General features: G+C 42.1%; 1 protein-coding gene across 1 annotated transcript in view; it reads right to left on the bottom strand.

Moving 5' to 3' along the window:
• The window catches only part of si:ch73-335l21.1 (insulin receptor substrate 1-B), a 55,773-nt gene extending 36,949 nt beyond the window's left edge, over positions 1-18,824 (bottom strand). Inside the window, exons 1-3 of the mRNA XM_059354610.1 lie at positions 17,965-18,824; positions 4,954-5,255; positions 1,215-4,398 (exon numbers count right to left, since the gene is read on the bottom strand). Of these exons, the coding sequence (XP_059210593.1) occupies positions 1,215-4,398; positions 4,954-5,255; positions 17,965-18,313 (3,835 nt within the window). The 5' untranslated portion in view covers positions 18,314-18,824. The remainder of the gene's footprint in view (positions 1-1,214; positions 4,399-4,953; positions 5,256-17,964) is intronic.
• Positions 18,825-23,388: the final 4,564 nt, after the last annotated feature.

Below are 23,388 nucleotides of genomic sequence, written 5' to 3'. Positions count from 1 at the left end.
AAAAGCAGATTTTTGTGGATGCATTTTAATATGTGACCACAGAAAAAAGGAGCCCTGTTGTCAGCCAAACGAAAGAACCACAGCTTTCTGCTTGGATTGAGCCATGTACAAATCATTGTAAACAATATTCTTATAGCCATATTTACAAACCTGGCAACCGCACTTCAATGCTTGCATATTTTCCTTCATAACATCATCAGCATTTTAAAGTTTTAGGGTTCTGGAAACTCATTAAATCAACATAAAGTCTGAAATGTGATTTATGGAAGAATCACTTTTCTCCTCCATTGCTTTCTACCTCTCATGTTGCATTGGATGTCGTCGTCAAGTCAATGAGAAAAACAGGGTTCAAAGTTCAATAGAGCTGCAATAAATAGTCTACTAGTCAATTAAGAGAGCTATTTTGATAATTGATTAATCGTTAAAGTAATTTTTTTAGGCAGTAAATGCTTTTTCAGCGTCTGACATACAGAGATTTGCTGATTTTCTCTGTTTTATATCATATTACACTGAATATATTTGGGTTTAGGACTGACAAAACAAATTTAAAGCTTTTTTTGACTATTTTCTGAAATGTTATGCTCATGCTTTAATGGTAAGTGTGAATGCTTTCCTTGCAAAGAGTGGCACTGTGGCAAATTGTTTGCGACAGCTCTTCTTATTGGAAAACAATGGCTCAGTTGGAGCACAAGGACTCTGCAGCTTGTCATATATGTGTCCGTGTCCGGAATCTGCACCCAAACACTGGAAGAAAAAACTGAATTGAGGTGGGGGTCTAGCACTGAGAAGAAGCCTCGAGGCGATCAATAGTCATTTCCAGAATATCTATATTCATTGACATTACAATAGGTTATCCGGCCTTTGCCGCCCTAAATTATCACAGAAAGTAAAGCGTGCATATGCATTTAGAGAAGGAAATGTATTTGTGAATTGTCAGAGCAGTCGATCAATATTTCATATTGTGGATTATGCAGCCAGTCATACAAGTCAGACTGGTGTCTACATTGTAATCTGGCGCCAGGTGAAGTTTGATTAGAATAGATGGAAAGGGAGGATGTGCTCCATTGGATTATCCTGAAATAAAATATTCTTTTGCATCTGAATAATGTCACAGAGTTCGAGAAGGAAGTGAAAGGGAGAGAGTGTGTTTGTGTGAAGGCAAAAGACGATGCCAACAGTCTAACAAATATGTTTTAAAAAGGATAAACTCTTACCTGTTCCCTCCTTGTTTCCATTCTGGTGCGTTCGCAGCTCCTCTGATTTGTAGAAGTCGATGCTGGCGTAAGTGTTGAGCGTTGAGCTGTTGCTGCTGCTGCTGCTGCCGACTGTAGCACTGACTCCCCCTACCCCAGAACCTCCACCCAGCACAGAGAAGAGGCGAGATGGGGCCTGGCTACCTGAGGGTCCATCCAAGCCCAAATGGGGGCCCTCTTTGCTGGCCAAGTCCAAGTCTATGTAGTTAAGGCCCTGCTCTGTGGACGAAGTCTGAGAGTTTGTGGGAAGGGGCTGCTGTCCAGGGAGGGCAAACTGGGTGGGGTTATCAGTCACAGCACCGTTCCCCCACAGCATGTTTTCAAAGCCCAGCCGGCGTGCCACAGCTTGGGCGTGTTCTGGAAAAAGGGAGGCAGTGGAGGAAGAGGAAGTAGAGGTAGAGGTTGGGAGGGAAGGCGAGGCAAGGAAGGTTTCTGAGCAGTGTCGCCTGCGTCCCTGGGGGTCGGCCCGGATAACTTTAGCCCCGTGGTCTGGGTTGGGTCCGGGTTTGGCAAGGGGGAAGTCTAGACCCCGTGAAAGCACTGGAACAGAGGTATCAGTCCTTGTGGGGGAAGGGGCTTTGGGGGAGACACTGGATGACGACCTAGGGACGGTGTTGCTGTTCAAGCTGAAGGCCATCTCTGTGTAGTCTCCACAGGATGTTGGGGACTCTGACTCCGACACTGATGGGACGCTTTCTCTGCTTTTCCTTAGTGGGGCCTCTGCCACTTTGGCCCCCTCTTCACGAGGGCTTGTAGCACCCTCATCACAGGCCTTGGGGGCATGAGCAAGAGTTGGTGGCGTGGGAGGGGTGTGGAAAGAGGGGAAAACTAATGGTGTAAGTGAGAGGGGTGAGGGGGACGGAGAAGGGCCCAAGTCCATGTTTACATACTCAGAGGCAGACGGGGGAGTGATGGGGGCAGAGGGGCTACGGGAGAGGGGGATAAAGTTTCCTAAGCAGGAAGTGGGCCTGTGTTGAGGATGCTTGCTGCTTGAGCCATGAGGCAGTGATAAGCCGTGCCTGAGACCTCTGCCACGCCCTCCTCCAACCCCAGTCTGGCTGCTCTTCTCCCCCTTAAACTCAATGCTTACATACTCCCCAGGACTCTTAGGTTCTGGAGGCAGGGGGTTTTCACGAACCCTCGGAAGGGTGTTAGCCTTGGATACATCGACAAACAGGCTCACTGGTCTGCTCCTACTATGGCTACCCTGCTTGGACAATCCACCGTTGCCCCGTCTTTGCTGGAGCTTACTCCCATCTTTGGACTGCGCTCCCCCAGTCATGGTGCTCACTGCCTGGGTAGCTCGGTCCTCACTGTCCCCGAGGCTCTCGCTGCTGGCTGAGCTAGAGGAGTATGAGGAAGAGGAGAGGGACAGGTGGCGTCCAACCGTTGAATTGCCTACTGCTGTTTGCTCCTGACGCCCTCCCATTGTCCTACCTCCACCCATTCCCCTACTACAACTCCCATTGGGCCTTCTGCCTCGCCCGGGCCCATCGTCAAAGTGTCCAGCAGAGGGGTTATGTTTGTATGAGCGGGGAAGGGAATAGTAAGAATACACCATTTTGGGGGCTTGCTGTTGAGAACTGGTCTCCAAATGAGCAGTGTGCTCAGGAGGTGGAGGGCTCCCATTTACAGAACGTGCACTGATTGGAGACATGTTCATATAGTCACTGCCCGCCCTGCTGTCTGCACTACCACTGCCCGGCCAAGCCCCTCCAGACAGACCTCCACGTTGGTCAGGGGAGCAGCTGCTATTGGGGGACATTATCATATAGCCATCAGAAGCTGGCGGAGGTCGGATCTGCTGTGGTGGGGACACGCTGTTGTTAGGGGTCATGGCCATGTAGTCATCAGCAGGTTTGGAATCTGAGTCTGGGACGGACACAGCCAAAGATTGGGACAGGGACGCTGGAGGCTGAGTGACGCCAGGCAGCATGGACATGTACCCATTGTCCACTGGACCACTTGCTCCTCCTCCACCTTCACTTTTAAACTCACCCGCCACATCCAAGTACCCTCCTCCTCCCCCTACTGACCCAGCACCCATGACAGATTCCCTCTGCGTTGAAGAGGAGGTGGAGGCAAAGGACTCACGGCTGGTGCTCCTGGACATGATGGCATAATCTGCTGAATCTTCATCTGCTGGCTCCTCTGCTCTGCGCTGACGTGGGGCCAGCCTCTCCAGGGCCATAGGGGGTAATGAAGCCCGCTTGCTCAGCATTCTACGTTCAGCTTCACATTCACGGCTGAAGGAGCGGCGCAGCACTCTCCTGGTCTGCGGCTGGGAGCCTGAGGCTGGTGTTCCTGGTGCTGGCATGGAGCTGGATGTCACGTTCCCTTGGTTACTGCTGCTACCACCGCCACTACGTTGGCCCATCAGGATATAGTTGGCTCCCTCATCCCCAAGGGACTGGCTGCCGGCACTACCAACAGAGCTTCCAGGGAGGCTTGGAGAGGGGAGGAGAGTGTGGTCCCCAGGACTAGAGCCATATTCGTCTGAAGAGCCGTAGTCACTGGGTGAGCCTGAGACAGAGGCACGATGGGAGGGGACACGACTGTATGCACCAGATCCTTGACCAGCACCAGCAGATGTCACGCCTCCAAACTCCGAGCCATGCCCTGAGCTGGAGGAGAGGCTTGGGGCAGGGGACGGCGCCGGGGTGGAGATGGATCGCATCAACCCGAGAGGTGTTTTTGCAGTTGTGGTGGGGGCTGAACGGGCTGACTTTGACCTGAGGATTGGGGTGGTGGAGCAGGAGCCATTGGTGGAGGGGCTGGAGCACGGACCTTGGAGTGGTGTGGTCCCTGCCATGCCATCATCACCTTTCCCTCCATCACTGGCAGTACGAGACCTTGGGAAGCTATGCCGTGGGGTGGGAGAGGCATTGGCACTGCTGACCCCGGCTCCACCGTTAGCTCCTCCAGGAGGCTCAGTTCGGGGCCGGCGGGTGAAGCCCACCTGGCTGGGAGGAGGGTTCGGATGATGGCGGCGGGAGGGAACACTGATGGGGTTAGAAGCTGTTGCGCCACCTCCAGGGCCGGAGTTCGACTGAGACTTGCTGCGTTGGCGGAACTCCTCGCTCAGCGCCTTCATGGCCTCTAGCAAGGTTTCATGCATGTTCTGGGCCACCACCGAATCATCCACCTGAGACATGATACAATAAACCTCTCAAACACTGAACTAAAATCATAATTCTGAAAGAATCAAACCACTGGGAGAATTTAAACTGAACCTTTTTTTTTTTTTTTTTTTTTTTTTTTTAATAGTTGGGCATCTTTATGGAAAACCATGTTTTGAAGAAAATGTGCATTTAAGGACTATCTTTGAATGCTGACAAGTCAATTACTCATAGTTTGCAATTTTCTTTAATTTTAATGCCTTCTGGGATCCATTTAACTGCAGTTTAATGTAATTAAATTGGTTTTAAGATTGAGTTATAATATCTAAAGGCCTCATGTTTAGACACTAAAACAATTTTTAAGTATAGTGTCTCCACCGCCTTTCATTTCCTCCTTCAGTTTTGGTCAAGCAACAACCTTTATGAATTGGACCATAATGTAGGGTTACATGAACTTTAACCGTAACTTTGGGTAAGTTTACAGTTTCTCTGACACTGTTAATTAAAGGCTCTTCACGTATACAAGTGGTATTGGAGGCTGCAATTCTCAACGTAAAGGGGGCTGCAGATTACAGGCTCACCTGCATCCAGAACTCGCCCGGGCCTGTCACGGCAGAACGCCCCACCTCGACGAAGAAAAAGTTTTCTGAATGGCCGCACCGTCTGACGTTCATCAGCTGTAGTACCACAGCAGCAGCATCAGAGTTGAGCTTTACAAAGTTGACCGTCTTGTCAGTCAAGCAAAGACGGTAGATGCCCACCAAGTTCTTGGCTTGACCGAGGCCTTTGGGCCACACCTTGACCTGCCAAACCTCTTTGAATGCAGGCCCAGGATTGGGCACTCCGTAGTCTCCTCCTTCCCCGCTGTCAGTAGGGTTTTTACCTGCAGGGACAGAACAGAGATAGAAGCAGATTAAAAAGGTTGTTGGAGTGAAAAAGAGGAGGATATGACTGGATTAGACAAAACAGAGAAGTAATTAAAGTGTCAGAGGAACATTTGTGAAGAACTCTAGCAAGCACAACTGCTGAACAAAGCACTGACATGACCTTCATGCATCTGTGAACAAAGGGAACACCAGGTGAAACCACCACTATTTACCTATAAGTGGAGGGCAAAGTACCTTTATTATGCAAGTTCTGCTGATATTGAGCTTTTCACTGATTTTAAAACCAGATCTGAGTTCAAACAGAGCATGCAGGAGCTTGTGAGACACTGTACCTGCAGGCGCCATACCTGGGGTCTCATTTTTCAACCATACATGTACATTCTGACACACACACACACACAACACACATACCAGTGTGGAAAAATGAAACCGTTGACAACTGAAGCCCCGCACAAGAGTGATGAAAGAAAAGCAACCGTTGTGGAAAAACGCAAGTGAACCAACTTGGAAAACGCTTAACAAGTGAATCGCCTCCAAAACCAAAGCAAACAATGCCAACAGACGACCAGAAACCTAATAGCAAAGCACTCAATAAGCTCTTAAAGAGCTGTTTTCTGGAGCGGCTCTGCTGACAATAAACTGGCTTTGTAAACTAATAAAATCTAGTGTCTTTTAGCGGCAGTACAGGCAGTCCATTCACCCTTTGTGTGTTTGTATTCAGACAGTAGGGAATTACTGAGGCGGGGGAAAAGAGAAAGCTCTTGGTGAGATTTGATCCAGGGTTGGTAGGGGCCATACAAAGGCCTGGTACTTACTCACTACAACGTTTAGCTGTCTGTTTGGTGTTTTAAGTCACCTTATTGTTCACACATTTGAAGCAGGAACCCAGAAAATTACCTTAATTCTATCATGGTGTGCAGCCCATTGTCAGCAGCTATTGACACCACCCCTGAATATATCACAGATTTACCTCTAAGCTCTTTAACTTGCAGCCACAAGGGACCTCACATCTGTTGACGAGAAAGTTTAGAAATTATAGGTGACTCATGTTTTAGGGCGGATTCTTATTCTTCTTTCAAGGAGCCACCCTAAAATGTTCCTTAAACATGGACCCTTTCTTCCCATCTACCAGAGATGTCTCTGTCAAAGTGCCAGGTTGGGTATGTCTGAGCATGATAACTAAAAAACCTACAGGACAGAATCAATCAACTGCATGACAGGACTGCAGAAACTAACCTCCATGAGGAGGCTCACCTGTTCCCCATTGCAGGAACAGGATGTTCTTTGTATAATTATGAGCACCTGTCTTATTAGGCCATCACATCTGGCGCAATGATGATTTTTTTGTGACAGATCCTATTTTCGCTAAAGTTTGTGTGGTATTCTACTTTAAGCAATGATTTTGGTCCAATCAGGATAATCACAGTGCACCCAGACCACAAAATTACAAATATATGATTGTACTGTATGTCTGCATGTGTTTGTTCTCTGTTTTCCCATGCCTCTGCTGCAAATCCTACAATGACAACCATATGTAGACAAGAAGCCTCGGCGTGCACGGTGGATAGCGCCATATTAGCTGAGCTTCCGTTATGACAAACATTTCCCCCAAAGATCCTCTTTCCAAAACATTTTTACTTGCGATTGCAAAAGAGGCGCAGGGGGGGAAGTCTGACGTGTCTTCTTCCACTTCGCTTCCCCAAAATTGGAGGATCGCTTGCAACTTGAAAGCGACTTAGAATAGATGTTTTGTTGAAAGCCGTGGAGGCTGTGGCTTCGTGGCTATGTGTGTGTGTGTGTGTGTGTGTGTGTGTGTGAAGGCACTCCCCCTACATTAGATGACTCACTCAAGGCCATGCATGGCTGTTTCATGCACTGTTTTTTCTCTGTGTGCGAGGAGTCCTGTTTGCCTCCTCGATTTAGATTTACAACAGGAAGGGATGGTTTGGGGATTTTTTCAGTGGGGACTGAGGGAATGAGGGACTGCAGGAGATTGCAAAGAGATATGAGAGGGAAAGCATGGCCCTTTTAAAAGAATCTTTAAGGAGGAACGGTTATTTTAGGATTGCTTGGGTTAAAACAAATCTAATCACAGGCTGTATTTATCCCAAAACTCTTCCAGTTGCTTCTCAAGAGCGCAGCATATTCCTCAAAGAGTATCTTTTCCTTTTCAAGAGCCCATTTAACGTGACTTTCAGAGAGCACAAGTGCGTTGTTTGTTTTGAGTACAGTGCAGCCTTAAACCTCAGCTGTGCCCTCAACAGCACTTCCACACACAAACACCCTTGATCTCAGGGACACTCAGGCACTTATCGAAGACTCTCGAAAAGCACTGCAAACCTTTAAGAGGCTTCTCGGGACTCCAACAGGGCTGCAGACTGATACACCCCTATCGAACATCACAGACCTTTCTTCATGGTTACATAAGGCGGAGTTGATCCTACATGGAGCTGTATGAATTATAGATTGCCCCTGAGTTTCCTCTGAGGGGCCTGCACGGCAGCTGTATATTTTCTCCCACTCTGCATGAAGGGGTTATCAGCCGGTCGGCTAACACGCATCACCCCTATGCAAAGCAACGGCCCCTAGCAGGAGACGCATCTAAAGACTAAAGGCGGATGCACATGAAAGCAAAACACACCTGGAGCTAATAAAGCTTGTGTGTTGAGCTTGCTGGCTGAATAAGGGAGATGCGTGCGGAAAAAAACATTTAGCCAACCTTGATGCAACCTTGACGGAGGGTGTATATCGAGTCAAATAGTTCATGCAAGGTAATGGTACTCATTTCAGAGATTCAGGATAGCGTTTCCCTTTTTAGCAACTTGAAAACAACTCACACTGGCTTATTCACGCACCAGTTGTTTACTTCACTTTCGCCGCGACCACACATCAAACTTTCAGTGTTACGTGCGGCTCGAGACGGAGCGACCTACGTGGCCAACACTGCCGCCTATTCATGCCATGTATTTGCTATGCTCGAGCTGAGCTCCCCGGAGAACATCAACTGAACATAAAGAGGCCACGATCTAACCTAATTTTCTCAAACTGGGATTTTAAAAATGACTTTATTGCCGTCGAGGCGGCTCCGTGTCTCCCTTGCTTTCTATCATTCTATAAGGGGCTGGGGGTTTGTTTAGGGGCTGAGATATTTACCCCCGGGGGCTGCCAGATGCCTGCTGGGATATCGACAGCTCCTCCCTGAGTGACAGGCTGATTATTGTTATGGTTGTCACACAAATCCTAAGGAAGTAGGTCTTCCATAGGGGTCCAAGGGGCCTGTGGATTGCATCAGCTCGCTCACACCAAGAACAGGATGGAGGGTATTGTTATTAAAGTGCTGCACCGCTGGGTGGGATTCCAGTTGATTTAAGATTAAGTTTTAGGGCGAGACACTGCAAGCAACAACATTGTTTTATACAGAGTAGTGGAAAGAAAACATGCAAAATGCATATTTAGGTGTTTATTTTACTTCATTTTGTCTTCTTGTGTATGTAGATTTCTGCTGAACATATTTCAGAAAACATGTCATAAAAAAGAAGAATCGGCCTTGTACAAATAATCAGCGTGGGAAGGTTTCCTGGTGATGTCGTGTCTCCCGTTAAAATCCAAAGGGCTGATGTTTGCCACTAAAACAAAACCAAAAAGTAGCGAATCCAGCAACAATCTTTATTTGACACATTTCTATTCAGATGTGCTGGAAATAAAAAGTGTTTTGAAATTTATGGCAAGATTCAGCATAAAATCCTCCTTCTTAGTTAGCTAATGCAGCCTGTAAATCAGGGAAAACTACTCTGGCAGTGAACCGGCTGGCTCTCACTCGGTTCTGTTTCAAGTTTCTGACCTCATTGCCCTAGCATGCTGTGCTGCGCCATAACACCGCAAAACGCTGCACACAAACTTCTGAGGGCTCAAATCCCGTTTAATTCAGCCACTGTGCCCCCCCACACCGCCCCCTCTGCCATACCAGGTTACCAGATAGGAGACAGCTGTGTGCTTTTTGTCCTCACATGCATCTAAGAGAGAGAAAAGACAGCGAAGCCACCCGGCAGCGAAAACAGTTTCTGTAATCTCTTGCTCCCATGTGTGCCCGTTTTCCTCTTTTTCAACTCCTCCACTTCCTATCTCTTCATCCATCTCTACCAGCTGTAAGCCCCCCTATCTGGGCCCACACTCAGGGACACAATGCCTCCCCGACACCGGCATCTGCCTGAGGTTCACTTCACATGTGGTTTGTGTTAGCCAGAGGAGCACACACACACACATAAGTGCATGAAATTATTGGTGACGCAGCCAAGGTTTGCCGTCCCTTGACAAGACATGCAAAAAAACTTATCTGAAACCAGCTTTCACCAAACTGGCAGCCATCTTTGGACTTTGCTGGTGAGCCTGGCTCAGAGTTAGTAAACACAACGTCTCAGTAATATCGGGTCGGAACAGGCAGAGTCCCCGGAGTGACTCTACATGTGAACAATAATGTGCTTTATTGGGATAAAGCATCATTTTTAGGGGCCTTGACTTCCAAAACGGTTATTTTTTCTAATAAGATTTTTTTTATTTCATAAAGGTTCGTATTGCACACATTTTCCAAAGCGGATAAATTAAATTTGGAATTAAATCATTCAGGAATTTGTTCTGGTCTTCTGGGCGAGTGGTCTCTCCAAGTTTCTGCTTTTACAGAAAGTATTTATATGGAAGCATATAAAATGCAGAAAATTAAATTATGGTTTAAACATAAAATTTGTTTAGAATTGTAGCATCTATAAACAAGCATGTACACATACTTATGACTGGACTAAAAGCATTTTTCGTCCCCTTATTAGTTATAAATCAGCTTAATAATAAAAATGTGACAAAAGAATTAAAGCTATTGGCATCAGTGTATATCCTGTCCAATATGAAGACTTTTTTCAAGATTTAATGCAGTGCAAGTAATGCATGGGGTGATTTAGAAATGGTTTTTCCCCATTCATTTTATAGATTTTCTCATTTTCCTTGACAGAATTGGTTGACAATATAATACATTTTGCGTGTAATGTTTAACAATGCAAAATATTCTTTCATACAGTTTAAGAAAACTGTTTTCGGAGTACCTTTGCAGAGTCATATCGGGGCAAAGTCAGTGCACAGTCCACATAGAAAATAATTATTTTCATTCCAGCTCATTTTAGTTACATATAGAAGGATACAAATTTTGAATTTTATCAAAATTCCAATATGCATGAATGCAATACCCAAATCTCATGAGGCTCTATATTTTCATAAAGGAAAAATGTGTGAAAATATAATTTGGAGATGTCCCAGACGAACAAATATATATATATGTAATATATATTTTTCAATTAAATTCAAAACAATGAGTCAAAGATGATCTTTTTCACTTTCGGGACTCGTATCACAGTTGCAATGTCAGCCAAAGTAATCATAATTACATCTTTCCCAAATCATGCAACCCTAGTTAAATATATTATCTATAAGCACTGTATGGAAACATTTGCAGGGGCGAAGAGTGTGTCCAACTCTTTGACACCCTGTTTATATTCCTTTGTGCCAAGATGTAGAAAACAAATGTTTTAAACCTCTTTCACCTCATTTAACTCAACAACCCCTGGACTTTTTTCCAAAAAGAAGAAAGGTCTCTTTATGGTTTTTTTTTTCACATTTGCAAATACAAAAACAGCTAAAGATGAGTCTAAATCTTTACAGCAAAGATTGGAAGAGGCAGTTTCATGGTATGTGGAGGCGCTGGTGTACATCCCATCAACGCAGTATCTCGTATCTCCCTGGAGGAGCAGCACACAAGCTAATGAGCAAGGTTTTCACTCAAGTCTCTTCCTAATGCATTCACCGTAAGGCTGATAAATCCCAGCTCATGCACTTCCTGACCTCGGCTGTGACAGTGGTAATGGCCGGGTATCAACCAGCAGTAATCAATACGTCTCGCTATAAAAGGTTACTATGCATTTAAAGCCCAGCGGCTCTATCCTGCTCGACATATGGCCACTCATTGACTAAATGGATCCTGCTAGCCCCCCGGCCCTGTTTTCCTGCCGATCAAACCCGAGCGCTTAATTGGCGGGTTCTGCCTCAGCGCCAAGCCGACCTCGATGCACAAAACAAGACACGGAGAGTGAGAGAGAGAGAAGAGAGGAGAGACTCACAGAGGAGATTAATACATCTAGGGTTTAGAAGATGACCAGTGCCCCTTTTTTTAGTCTTTTCTGATTAATTTAGCCCTCCAATCCTGGCTTGAGAGCGGTGAGCTGCCAAAGGTTCTAACTCACATTTATAATGTAAATTATGGTAGAATCAAAGACATATTTTATGTAACAAACCACTAACTCTAACCCTACTTATTTACCCCAAACCATGGTCTTTTTTCTAAACCTAAACATGTAGTTTTGTTGGCTAAACTTAACCAAGCTGTGTTAAGCATGTAATTCAAAAAAATCAACTAGTTTTCCACTATAAGTTGCCAGTTTCACTTTTTAAAATATGTTTTGAATTTGCTTAATGGAACAAATCAACTGAAAATGAGTCACATTAACCAAAATGTGGCTTATTTGGTTAACTTGGAACATGGACCTTGTCTCCAAAAAGTCACATTCCAATGCAACATAGCCGCGTTTTGAATTACATTTCAGGGTTTTCTCCTAAACTATAATTGTGTTTGGTAGCACAAATACATTTCTTTTCTTTATTTATGTAAGTCCATGTAGGTGGTGGTCAGTGTAGATGAATTGGGCAAAAAGACAGGACTTTCACCCAGGAGATCGCTGTTTGTACCAATGTTTTAACTACTCATGTCTAACTCACATTTATAATGTAAATTATGGAAGAAACATACATACTTTATGTAACAACCCATTAACCCTAACCCTACTTATTTACCCCAAACCATGATCTTTTCCTAAACCTAAACATGTAGTTTTGTTGGCTAAATTTAACCAAACTGTGTTAAGAATGTAATCTAGGTGAAAAAATTTTTTTTTCTTTTGAAACATGATCAAGAATGCAGATTTTTTTATATGACAACATAATTTATTTAGAAGACAGCTTTGCATTTGAATCGGAGCTAAGCTACAACAAACTTATTTGCATTATTGTTTCATATGCTTGATCATTTTGGTTAATTGTCTGCAAAATGTCTAAGTGAATAGAAGCCAAGGGGGTCAGAATTCTCCACATTGAAGACTCAAATAAACTTTCGATTTTAAAAAAGGTCACAACTTTATTAAATGTCTTTTAATGCAAACTTTTTTAAGCACTGAAAGCTATGCCACACTGTTCGACTATCGACTCTTAATTTGTAAAATATCAGCAGATCATTTGGTTTTAAGTGCTCAAGGCTGTTTCAGACGCTTCACTGTGATGCTGCATCACAAACAAGCCAGAGCCCGGCTGGCCAGCTTGTCGTGTTAAATGAAATTACAGGGTGTTAACGTGTGCAAACTATTTATGCAGAGGAAATAACCTGTGGCAGCTCACCGCTCTCGAGCCAGGATTGGAGGACTTAATGAGTGAGAAAAGACTAAAAAAAGGGGCAGTGGTCATCTTCTAAACTCTAGATGTAACAACCTCCCCTGTGAATCTCTCCTTTGTGACTTTGTTAGCACACAGCCTCTGCTGGGCCACCAGCGGCTGACCCTCGAGACAATAATTACTGCCTAATTAGGGAGATGAGCAGTGCTTAAGCGCGGCTTAACGTTTAATCGGCGAGCCGCTGGTGAGATCCAGATCTCGTTGGTCGGAGCAGCCAAACAGCACATAAAAAAACCCTCCAGAGGCAAAGACAGAGAGTCTGTCTCACTCAGAAACCCTCTTTCACCTCATACGTGTTCAGATGTGAGAGTTAAGTGTGATCAAGTGAGCTTTAAATATTGGCTGTCAGTCAGTCTGACACGCCGCCATCAACTCCATTTGTTTTGTGGTGCTTAAAAGTGTCAAAAGCAACATCGTGATAATCCACAGAGCTAACTGGGAACAGATTTACAGTGGAGGAGAAACTGCTCACATTGAGGTTTGTGGATCAGCATGAACAACCATATCATTACATTTGGAAGCAGATGTTGTTTCTCAGTGTTTCAAATGTCATTTTTTGGAGCTTTGGATGCGGAAAAGTAAATTCCACAGGGATTTACTGTACTGCTGCGATGTCAACAGACCTCCACGGGAATAGATGGACGCTGCCGTTTGTCAGAGCTGCAGCTAAAAGATTAGTTTCATTACAGTTTAAGCTGATGATTGGTCCTCCAATAATCGCTTATTGATTTTCACTTAATGCAGCTCAAATGGAAATGGAAAAAATAAGCCAGTAAGTGGATCTTGCGTTCAGATATTTTTGTCAGAATAAAAGTAGCTTTTGAGTGAATGGTCTCTTGAAAACAAATCTTGTTGGGGTTCATTTGAACAACCTGTTCCATGGAGAAAGTTCGCCAAATAAGCTCTTATTTCAGTCCGTCTGACTCATTTTCAGTTGATTTGGTTCAATTTAGCAAATTCAACTAGTTTTTCCACTGCAAGTTGCCAGTTTCACTTTTCAAATTATGTTTTGAATTTGCTTTATGGAACGAATCAACTAATAAATGAGTCACATTAACCAAAATATGGCTTATTTGGTAAACTCGGAACATGGACCTGGTCTCCCAAAAGTTACATTCCAACGCAACTTAGCTGCATTTTGAAATACATTTCAAGGTTTTCTCCTGAGTTATGATTGATTTTGGTAGCACAAATACATTTATTTTCTTATTTTATGTAAGTCCATGTAGGCAGTGGTGGTCAGTGTAGATGTATTGGGCAAAAACACGGGACTTTCCAGGAGATCTCTATTTGCACTAGGGCTGGGCGATATGGACCAAAAGTCATATCCCCATATATTTAGGCTGAATATCGATATACGATATATATCCCGATATTTTTATTTTATTTATTTTTAAATCAAAGCCGAATATGACATGTCAAAAGTAGTTTTATTGAAACAGTTTAAGTAAACATAAATGCTGTCGATTTATCGATATATGCGATATGGTCTAATTCAATATCACATTTAAAAATGTATAGATATATTTTTATATCTAGATATATTTTTATATTGATATATCGTCCAGCCCTAGTTTGTACCAATGTAGTATACCAAAAAAGTAGTATAAACTAGAAATAAAAGAAAAGTATTAACAATTAGACAAGTAAAAAATATTTAAAAGTATTAACAATTTAAACAAGTAGAAATATAGAGTAAGTATTAACAATTTAGATTTCATTGATCATTGATGCTGCTTTGGATTTTGATCATTTGAACTTTATGGCTAATTCAGATAAATCTCTGATTTAAATCTCGACACCCCTACTCAAGGCCGATCATTATTCCCCAGAGCAAAATGTGACGTCTTCTGAATCAGCAGCACAAAAGCCAAATATGTTAAATTCTCATATAAGACAGGGAAAAAAGCAGCAAATATTTCTGTTGAATAACCTCAACAATGAACTGACTATCAAAACGATTGTAGTAGAGCTGAGCGATACGACAACATAAATCATCAAATCAATATAAAAATGTCATAAACTGCTTTACCTGCCGCTTTTCTGCATATGTGTACATGTGTGGGTGTTCCTCTCTCGCTCAGTGCAACTGGCTCCAAAGTTTGTCTCCGCCATATTGTTTTATTGAGGTCAACAACAACTCCTGAGGTTGTGCTGGAGCTGCGGGACAGTTTTCCTGGCAGACGGCGACCGTGGGCCGCGCCTCCGCCCCGTTTCGTCGAGGTTAAGCCTTTACACACTCGACTGACTCCTAATAGTTGAGCAAATAGCTGCCCTCAAGCCTGATACTGTACTCGCTGCCCGAAAGGGTCTTACTGGACTCAGCTGAATAAATAACTGGGATCCTAATATCGCCCTGCACGGCAGCTGGCTCGTGTTTGTGTAATTACCGCCGGCTCGAGGGGAAAGGCTGTGTGATATTGGGCGGTTTAGGTGAGTTTCCCAGGACCGGAGCACTATACGGCACCACGGATGTGAGCGGTATTTATTGTGCTTCCACCGTGTGCACACTCACTATCCTGCAACCTCTCGCTGTGCACGCTCGAAGCCAATCATTCCAAACTTCAAACCCACAACTTTGATTCCAGCTCCAGCTGAGACGTGCAGCTGAGAGCTTCCCTTCATGTAGCAACTGAGGGGGGCTTAATACGAGCAGCTACACAGGTATCACATGGAGGGAGTGGTGCTCTGAAAGTATGCGAGACAGACAGTGCAGCATCTCTTGGCTCGGCGCCCCGTCAGCTTCGCCCTGTTCTCCGTCTGCAGCCTGTGAATTCTTCCGTCTCCCCGAGTGGGGGACACATACTTCACTGTAGTGGAGGGACAGTGTGTGTGTGGACAGGGCTGGAGGGGGGACAGCATGGGGCGGGTGCAGAGTTTCAATCAACATACAGACACCAAAGACTTGAAACTGTGTATGAGCTGCACATACCAGAGGAGGGTTATTACAGGCAGGAATCCTGACAGTGTTCAGCGCATGTGTGTGTGTGTGTGTGTGTGTGTGTGCATTTAAGCTATTTTCGCACATGCAGGTTTAGGCAGCAATGACCCTACAACTCCCCCTGTTACAAAACTCATGCCTGGGTGATATGTGTGTGTATGTGTGTGTGTGTGTGTGTGTGTGTGTGTGTGTGTGTGTGTGTGTGTGTATGTGGCCTCATTTCTTTTGTATGAGCAGAAACTGTGCGCGAACTGCAGCACACATACCACAAGAAAATGCCTGCCAATGTGCTGGTTTACACAGCAGCTCAGCCGCAGCGCTTTGTCACTGTCAGCGAGGCTGATTTACACGAGAAACCCAACACTTGAAGCAACAAAAGAGGGAGACGAGTGGCCGTCAGCGAAGCACACCGGACCTGTAATTTCAAAGACAACTCACGGCAGCGACGGCATTACGATGCTCGAGACGGCCACTTGTCTGGTTTCCTTGGAAGGCCCGGACGCACTCACCTGCTGAGCTGCACACCTGACCTTTACACACAAAACGCTGAGTAACTGTAGATTAGATTATTTGTGCTTTAGAGGCGTTATTTGGGAGGGAAAAAAAGGCCGTAAAGTTTCCCACAACTCCCTAGGCTCCAACATCTGTCTATTCACTCTACCGTCTCGCGGAAACTCGTCAAATACTTGGGAAGAGTGGGCCGCACACACACAAACACAGTTGTGTTAGAAGTGGGGTTGTATGAGGTACTTACTCCACAGTAAAAATCTGTATTTAGCATATTTTCACTTTATCTTGTCGTCTGTGGGCCCTTTTTGACGGGGAACCGAAGCCTTTATTAAAGCTCTCTTCAAAGCCACCAGACTTCATTGACAAAAACATTTGACATTTTTCCCCTAACAGACGTTGGTCAACCACTGCCTCAATTAGTTTGTTCGTTCTTAATATTGTGTGACTGATGAATCCAAACTAACCCGTTAAAACACCCAAAGTCACACAACAACACGAACAAACTAACCGACTGAGGCAGCGATAGAGCAGCAACTTCTGTGTTGTGCATGATAAAAATACTGTTTTTGTTAATGGAGTCTGGTGGCTTTGAAGAGAGCTGGCTTCAGTCACCCCTGCATGAACTTAAACAGGATTTTTAGGGCAAAGTAAAGCAGTGAAAATATTCTGAATGCAGTGAACACTTGAAATGATATTTAAAAGAAACAGGGGAGGGACAATAATGGCACCAGTTCCAAATCTCCAGGACTAATGCAACGTTTTGGCACTCCTAAATAAACCGAAAGGCGCCTTATGTAACAGAGGCAGGAGGTCATGCACACCTTGAACTCCTATCTTTGCCTAGGTTGCGTCATGTGTCCCTTGTGTCTATCTGGTCTCTCCCAGCAGGGCCCAACAGGTGATTTGAAGTTGCCCTGCTCGCCACTTTTGCTCCGACAGCTGTGTTGAAACAGACTGCTGATAGACACGAGTTGAGAAATATCTACATGGGTGATTTTAAAGAGGGAATGTGAGGCCATTTGCAGGACTGGATACAGTTGACGGGACAAGAAACAGAATTGTTTGATGAGTGAGCTGAGCCGGTACAGGTGCTTCTTTCTCACATCTTCTGGGACATTTTTTTTTTGTCCTTTTGTGGGATCAATGCCTGATGTAATATCGCAGTGTCAGCAGAAAAGCAGAGCAGGCAAAGTAAACAAGTGGGCAGGGTGTGTTTGAGTTGGGAAAGAGGGACAAAGCTTGCACACAGCTGAGGCCCACAGAGAGAAAAACCCAAAAAGTCTGGAGGACGACTGGGAGTAAATATCAAGCCTGACACCAGCATGATAAGGACTGGTGGAGGAGGATAAGCTCCACAGTGCAGCTTAAAGGCGCATGTTTACACACACACACACACACACACACACACACAAACACCTCAGAGGCCATTTGTAAACAACCACGACCTGTTTAAAAAAGTGTAAAAGTGAACACCACCCTCCTTAAAATGTGAAAAATGCACAAGCAATGGGAGTGCACCCTCCACAGACACGAGCTATGTAAACTTGGCTTGGCAAGCTGTAATGGTTTTAAACAATCCCTGCACACAAAACATGTCCCGATCTGCAGCGTTCAAGCTCTGCAGTCCCTGCCACGTTTCTCCTCTCATGCCTCACACAGTTTGGAGTGTATGTGCATGCATGCGAGCGAGCGATCGTGCGTGCATGATGACTTACTTTTGCACTGCAGGTCCACCATGGCCTGGTACCACTCATCCTGGTCCGCCTCGTTCTCCGCGGCGATGGCGAAACTCTCGGCCCGGGTGTACAGCACGATCATGTGCTTGTTCTTGGAGTCGGCCCGCTTGTTGATGTTGAAGCACGTCTCCAGCGCCACCGCTTTCTTCGGGACGGGGGCCTTGCCGCGGAATTTCTTCTCGCTCTCGTAGTACTCCAGGCGGGCCGGGCCGCGCTCCGAGGCGGCGCGCAGCACGAAGTACCGCCGGTGCATGGACTTCTGCTTGCGGAGGTAGCCGCTCTTACGCACGTCCTCGCAGCTCTGGAGGTCTACCGCTTGGCTCTCCATGACACCAGATATCTCCTTTATGTCACGCAAAACAAACTCTTTTAGTAGCTTGTAGTATTCGTGCAAGTTTCGAGCAGTAATTCAAACATCCCCCGGTTCCGCTCCCCTCTCTCTCTCCCACATCAACGCAGGCATGTGAGAGGGGAGGCAGGGGTAGCTGCCACACACAGTCCCGCTGCTCTGACACCGGACCCGGGTTAGTTGACGGCTGCAGGGAGCGTTAGTTTTCCTCTTCTTTCGGTTGTTTTTTCTGTCAAGTTTTCCCACACGGGCTGAGCACATGCGGCGCAGCTCGGCGCGGAGCTCACTCTCCACTACTACTACTACTACTGCTGCGAGTGTTTCCAAGCGCTGTCTGAGCGTTTTAATCCCATTTAGTGCACATCACACAGCACGGAGCCCATCCTGCTGCAGCCTGTCTGTCTGTCAGTCTGTCTGTCTGTCTGTCTGTCTGTCAGCCTGTCCCCCCACCCCTGCCCTGCTCGGCTCGGCTCCGGTCTCGTTGCTGTAGAGCGGAGAGGAGCGGAGCAGCTACCGTGGAGCAGGACTGTCACTCACCGCTCTACTAGTACTCTGGAACTCTGCTGCGTTCACGGACCCAGCTCCGAGCTCCGACAGCTGAGCTCCCAGCATGTCTTTAGCACATTCCAGGACATTCCTCTCTATCATCACTACAACCAACATTATTTATACAGTCTATGCAACCAACCTACTACTATTACTTGTATGATATGATCTGTTATATATTATATATTATTATCTGTTATGTATATATTGTTATATTATTATCAGTTAATTTTTTACTAATATAGTATGAGCTATTATTATATTATTATTAATATCATGTTGTCTATTATATGTATGTGTATGTATATATTTTCTCTAATATAATTTCTTGTACGATTACCAATATGTTATTATTATTATTATTATTATTATTATTATTATTATTATCAGTTGAATTTTTACTAATATAGTAAAAGCTATTATACTATTATTAATATCATATTGTCTATTATGTATGTGTATATACATTATCTCTAATATTATTTCTTGTACGATTACAATATTATTATTATTATTATTATTATTATTATTATTATTATTATTATTATATTGTTTTACTATAAGATAATACTTTATATTGTATTATTATTAATATAACATAATATATGAATGTAAGATCCTCTGGTAGCATCTCCCTTTCTTTTTTGTGTTAATTTTATTAATTTTATTGTCTTTTACTTTGTATTTTATTATTTTATTTTAATTTTATTATTTACTTTTTTATCTCAAGGGGTCATTCCTAATAAAATATTCACATAATTAATTAATTAATCCAAAATATTATCAAAAAACAATGGTCCTTGTCCTAAAAACAGCTTTTGTACATTTTCTCATAATACTCTGCTTTTGCCCCATACATGATAATAATGTCTGTAATTCAACTAAATATTTAATTTATAATAGTCCTTTAATGGAGCATTAAAGGACTGCATCCATTAATCCAGTTATATCATACACATTTCTCTGAAATGGGGCATTCCACATTATGAGTAATTTTACATTTGTTACTTCAAGTATCTTTAATGCAAATACTGTGTGCTTTTACATAAGTTATAGTTTGAATGCAGGACTTGTAACAGCGTATTTCTACACTGTGGTATTGCTACCTTTATTTTATTAATCACAATTACAGCCTAATTCATATAACTTTATTTTAGGGTTTTTTTATATTCTACTGTATTCCTTGTTTAAATTTGCAATTGTTTAGTTTAGATTGTTGTGTTGTCTTTACTCATGTGATCTTCTTTCTTTTCTTTCTAGATATAATTTATTACTACTTTTGGAGGGAGCCTGAGACTCAAGATTTCAATTGTCAACAACTGCTTCTATATGTAATTGTTTTATTCTTTATAAATAAAGATCTCAAACCTACATTTTGGAGGCAAATGTTGCATTTTTTGATCCTCTAGATTTATTTTGACAGCTTTAGTTACTTTGCAGATTCATTGTATTCCTGCAAAATATAAATAAACTAATGCATTGTGATATTATTATAAATTAAACTATGAAACAAAGTATTTGAAATAAGCTCCATGTTTACTGGCTGCAACATTAAAGTGGCACATTAATGCTTAAACATTATAATCAAGTCATTTAAAATGCATGATTCTGAAACAGGCTGATTGAATGAGCACTTTTTATTTTATTTTATTGAACTTTGTTGAGTATATTTTTCCCCCAAACAATCAACTTAAAAGGCTTTGTTGGCTCAAATTGTATTTATTTAATTGTGTTGTTTATTTTTTGCTACCTACATTTATTTACTTATTCATTTATTTTTGGTCCTGTCAGTATTATTAATATTTTAGATATTATTTTTTATTACTGCCATATGTTCTTAATGTTTTAAGTGTTGGATGTTTTAAAACAAAAAATGCATGTTTAAAAAAAAAAAGGCTTTATTGGCACAAAAGCTAAAAATATATATTAATATAATAATAATAATAATAATAATAATAATAATAATAATAATAATAATAATAAATAGTAGTTATATTATAGTATAACCATAATATTTGGACAGTGCAAAATAACAATAATATACTAATATAGTATGCTCTACCTGGTAAAATAATGTAATATGTGTATAAAGTAGCTTTGGAAATAAACGTATACTATTTTCTCATTTATTTATTTATTTATATATTTATTTCCTCCATTTATTGCATTTTTATTGCATCCTGGGAGTTTATCTGAGGTTCACTCAACCAGCAACCAATATGTCCCACAGTACATGAAGGCAGCAGCACTTCCACTGTGTGTGGAGTAAGATTTCAGCGTTGGCTCTACCAAGAGTCCATCCTGTTCTATTTATTGTAAAAAAAAAAAAAAAAAGAAAGAAATCCCCCTCTGTGCTGTATTCATATGTGTTATATATCAACTCCACTTTCAAAGCGCCCTGCAGATTTGTAAACATTAGTTACATGAAATGCAGCAGGATGTCGCATAAAACATATTTTAAATCTAGGTTAAGAGTGAAGCCATTACATCCTGTGGGAATACAGTCCATTTTTTTCATCTTTATTTATCTCTAAATGTTGCACAAACAGCCGATTAAGCTGCTGTTATTGAATTAACGAGGTCATATTTCTGACTGTCTGAGAACAATGATGATCTGTGTCGACTGTCTGTCTGTGTGAGCAGTGAGACCTCCATCTCTCTGCTGCATGGCTGCAAGAAATCCCATCAAATAACACACATATAGGACTGATGAATAATGTGCATGTTTTGGGATTTGATCTGAATTTTAAATGGCAATAAATGATTTAAAATGACCTATAAATAGTCACTCCGAAAGCCATAAAGGGGTTCTATCTTTGTACTGTATGCTTATGCAGTATGTATGTTGTTATGCAATATGCATCCAAAAGTAACCTTGTGCACGAGGTCAGAGAAAAGTGGATATCACACGCCCCCTGCTGTTTCAACAAACCATTACAGCCTTTAAGAGGAGACACTGCTGACACAAATTAATTGAGATTTTGGGCTATTTTGCTTCTATTACATGTCTTTTTTTAAATATTTGCTGGAAACAGCTAAGAAATGTCATTTCCTGCATCATTTAAACTCAAATATTACATAAATATTCATTATTTATACATATATATACTGCATGGTTCTTTTAGTGGTTACTCATTAATATGGAAATGTGATCAGTTAATTTCATAAAAACAAGTACAAGCTTGATATTACTCTGAGAAAATATTAGTTCTTGAGTTAAATAGAATCTTGTTTTTTTGGGTACACTACAAGCCAAAATATAGTTTTTTCATGCACTGGTCAACTTTGAGATTTTGCATCTATTACATGTCTTCTTTCAGATTAGAAAACATCAAAAATACATATTAAGGCGTTTATTTTACTCCACTTTGTCGATTTTTGTCTCTAAAGTCACCAAAACGGAGCATTAAATAACTCCTCATTTTCATATATAAACATGCAATTTTATGAAACTTGTCATACAAGAAAAATATTTGTTTGAATTTAAGTAATAACCTGGGGAAATGTCATACTGATATGCATTAGTTAAATTGTTTGCCTCTTTTCAAAATGTATGCAATATTTTCTAATACTGTATCTTTAAAGGCTGTTTTCTCTAAATTAGTTTCTCCTCAAACTCGGATGCAGAAATCTCCACTTCAGTATCACTTACATACTTTAAACTTTAATTCCTTGTCTAAAGTCATGGAAAACATTATTAGACCACCCCTTTTCATCAGTTTCTCGTTCATTCTAATGCCTGGTACAACTAAAGGTACAATTTTTTGGACAAATAAAATAACAACAAAAATAGCTCATAAGAGTTTGATTTAAGAGCTGATATCTAGACATTTTCCATGGTTTTCCTCAAAACTATTTTGGTTATTATTAAGAAAACCATGGAAAATGTCTAGATATCAGATCTTAAATTAAACTCTTATGAGCTATTTTGTTGTTATCAGTATATGCTTGGTACCTTTAGTTGTACCAGGCATTAAAATAGACAATAAATTGAAGAAAACGATGGTCTAATATTTTTTTCCATGACTGAATTTGAACATGCAATTTCAGGAAACTTGTCATACAAAAAAAAGTCTGAATTTAAGCAATAACCCAGGGAACTGTCATACAGATATGCATTAATTCAGCTGTCTGTTCCAACACATACTGTATCTTTAAAGGCTTTTTTCTCTAAACGAGTTTCTCCTCAAACTCTGAGGTGGAAAGCTTCACTTCTGTATCACTTAATTACATTAAACTTTACTTCCTTCTCCATATTCCATATAAACCATTGTCAACAACTGCTTTCATGTATTTGTTTTACATATTTTCACATATTTTGGAGGCAAATATTGCACTTTTTTACTCTAGATTTGTTGACAGCTTCTTGCAAAATGTATTGGATTTTGAAAAAGAAAATAAAAATCATAACTATCAAGAAGAGAAATGTAAACATTGGATAAAGCCAGGTTCAAAAGTTTTTGTTTCATTTTGTTGACATATTACAGCAGTTGGTTGTATTACCTTTT

The sequence above is a fragment of the Centropristis striata genome, chromosome 17 (assembly GCF_030273125.1).
Source record: "Centropristis striata isolate RG_2023a ecotype Rhode Island chromosome 17, C.striata_1.0, whole genome shotgun sequence".
NCBI lineage: Eukaryota > Metazoa > Chordata > Actinopteri > Perciformes > Serranidae > Centropristis > Centropristis striata.
The sequence above is the reverse complement of the archived record's forward strand: the minus strand, read 5'-3'. Positions and strand labels throughout refer to the sequence as shown.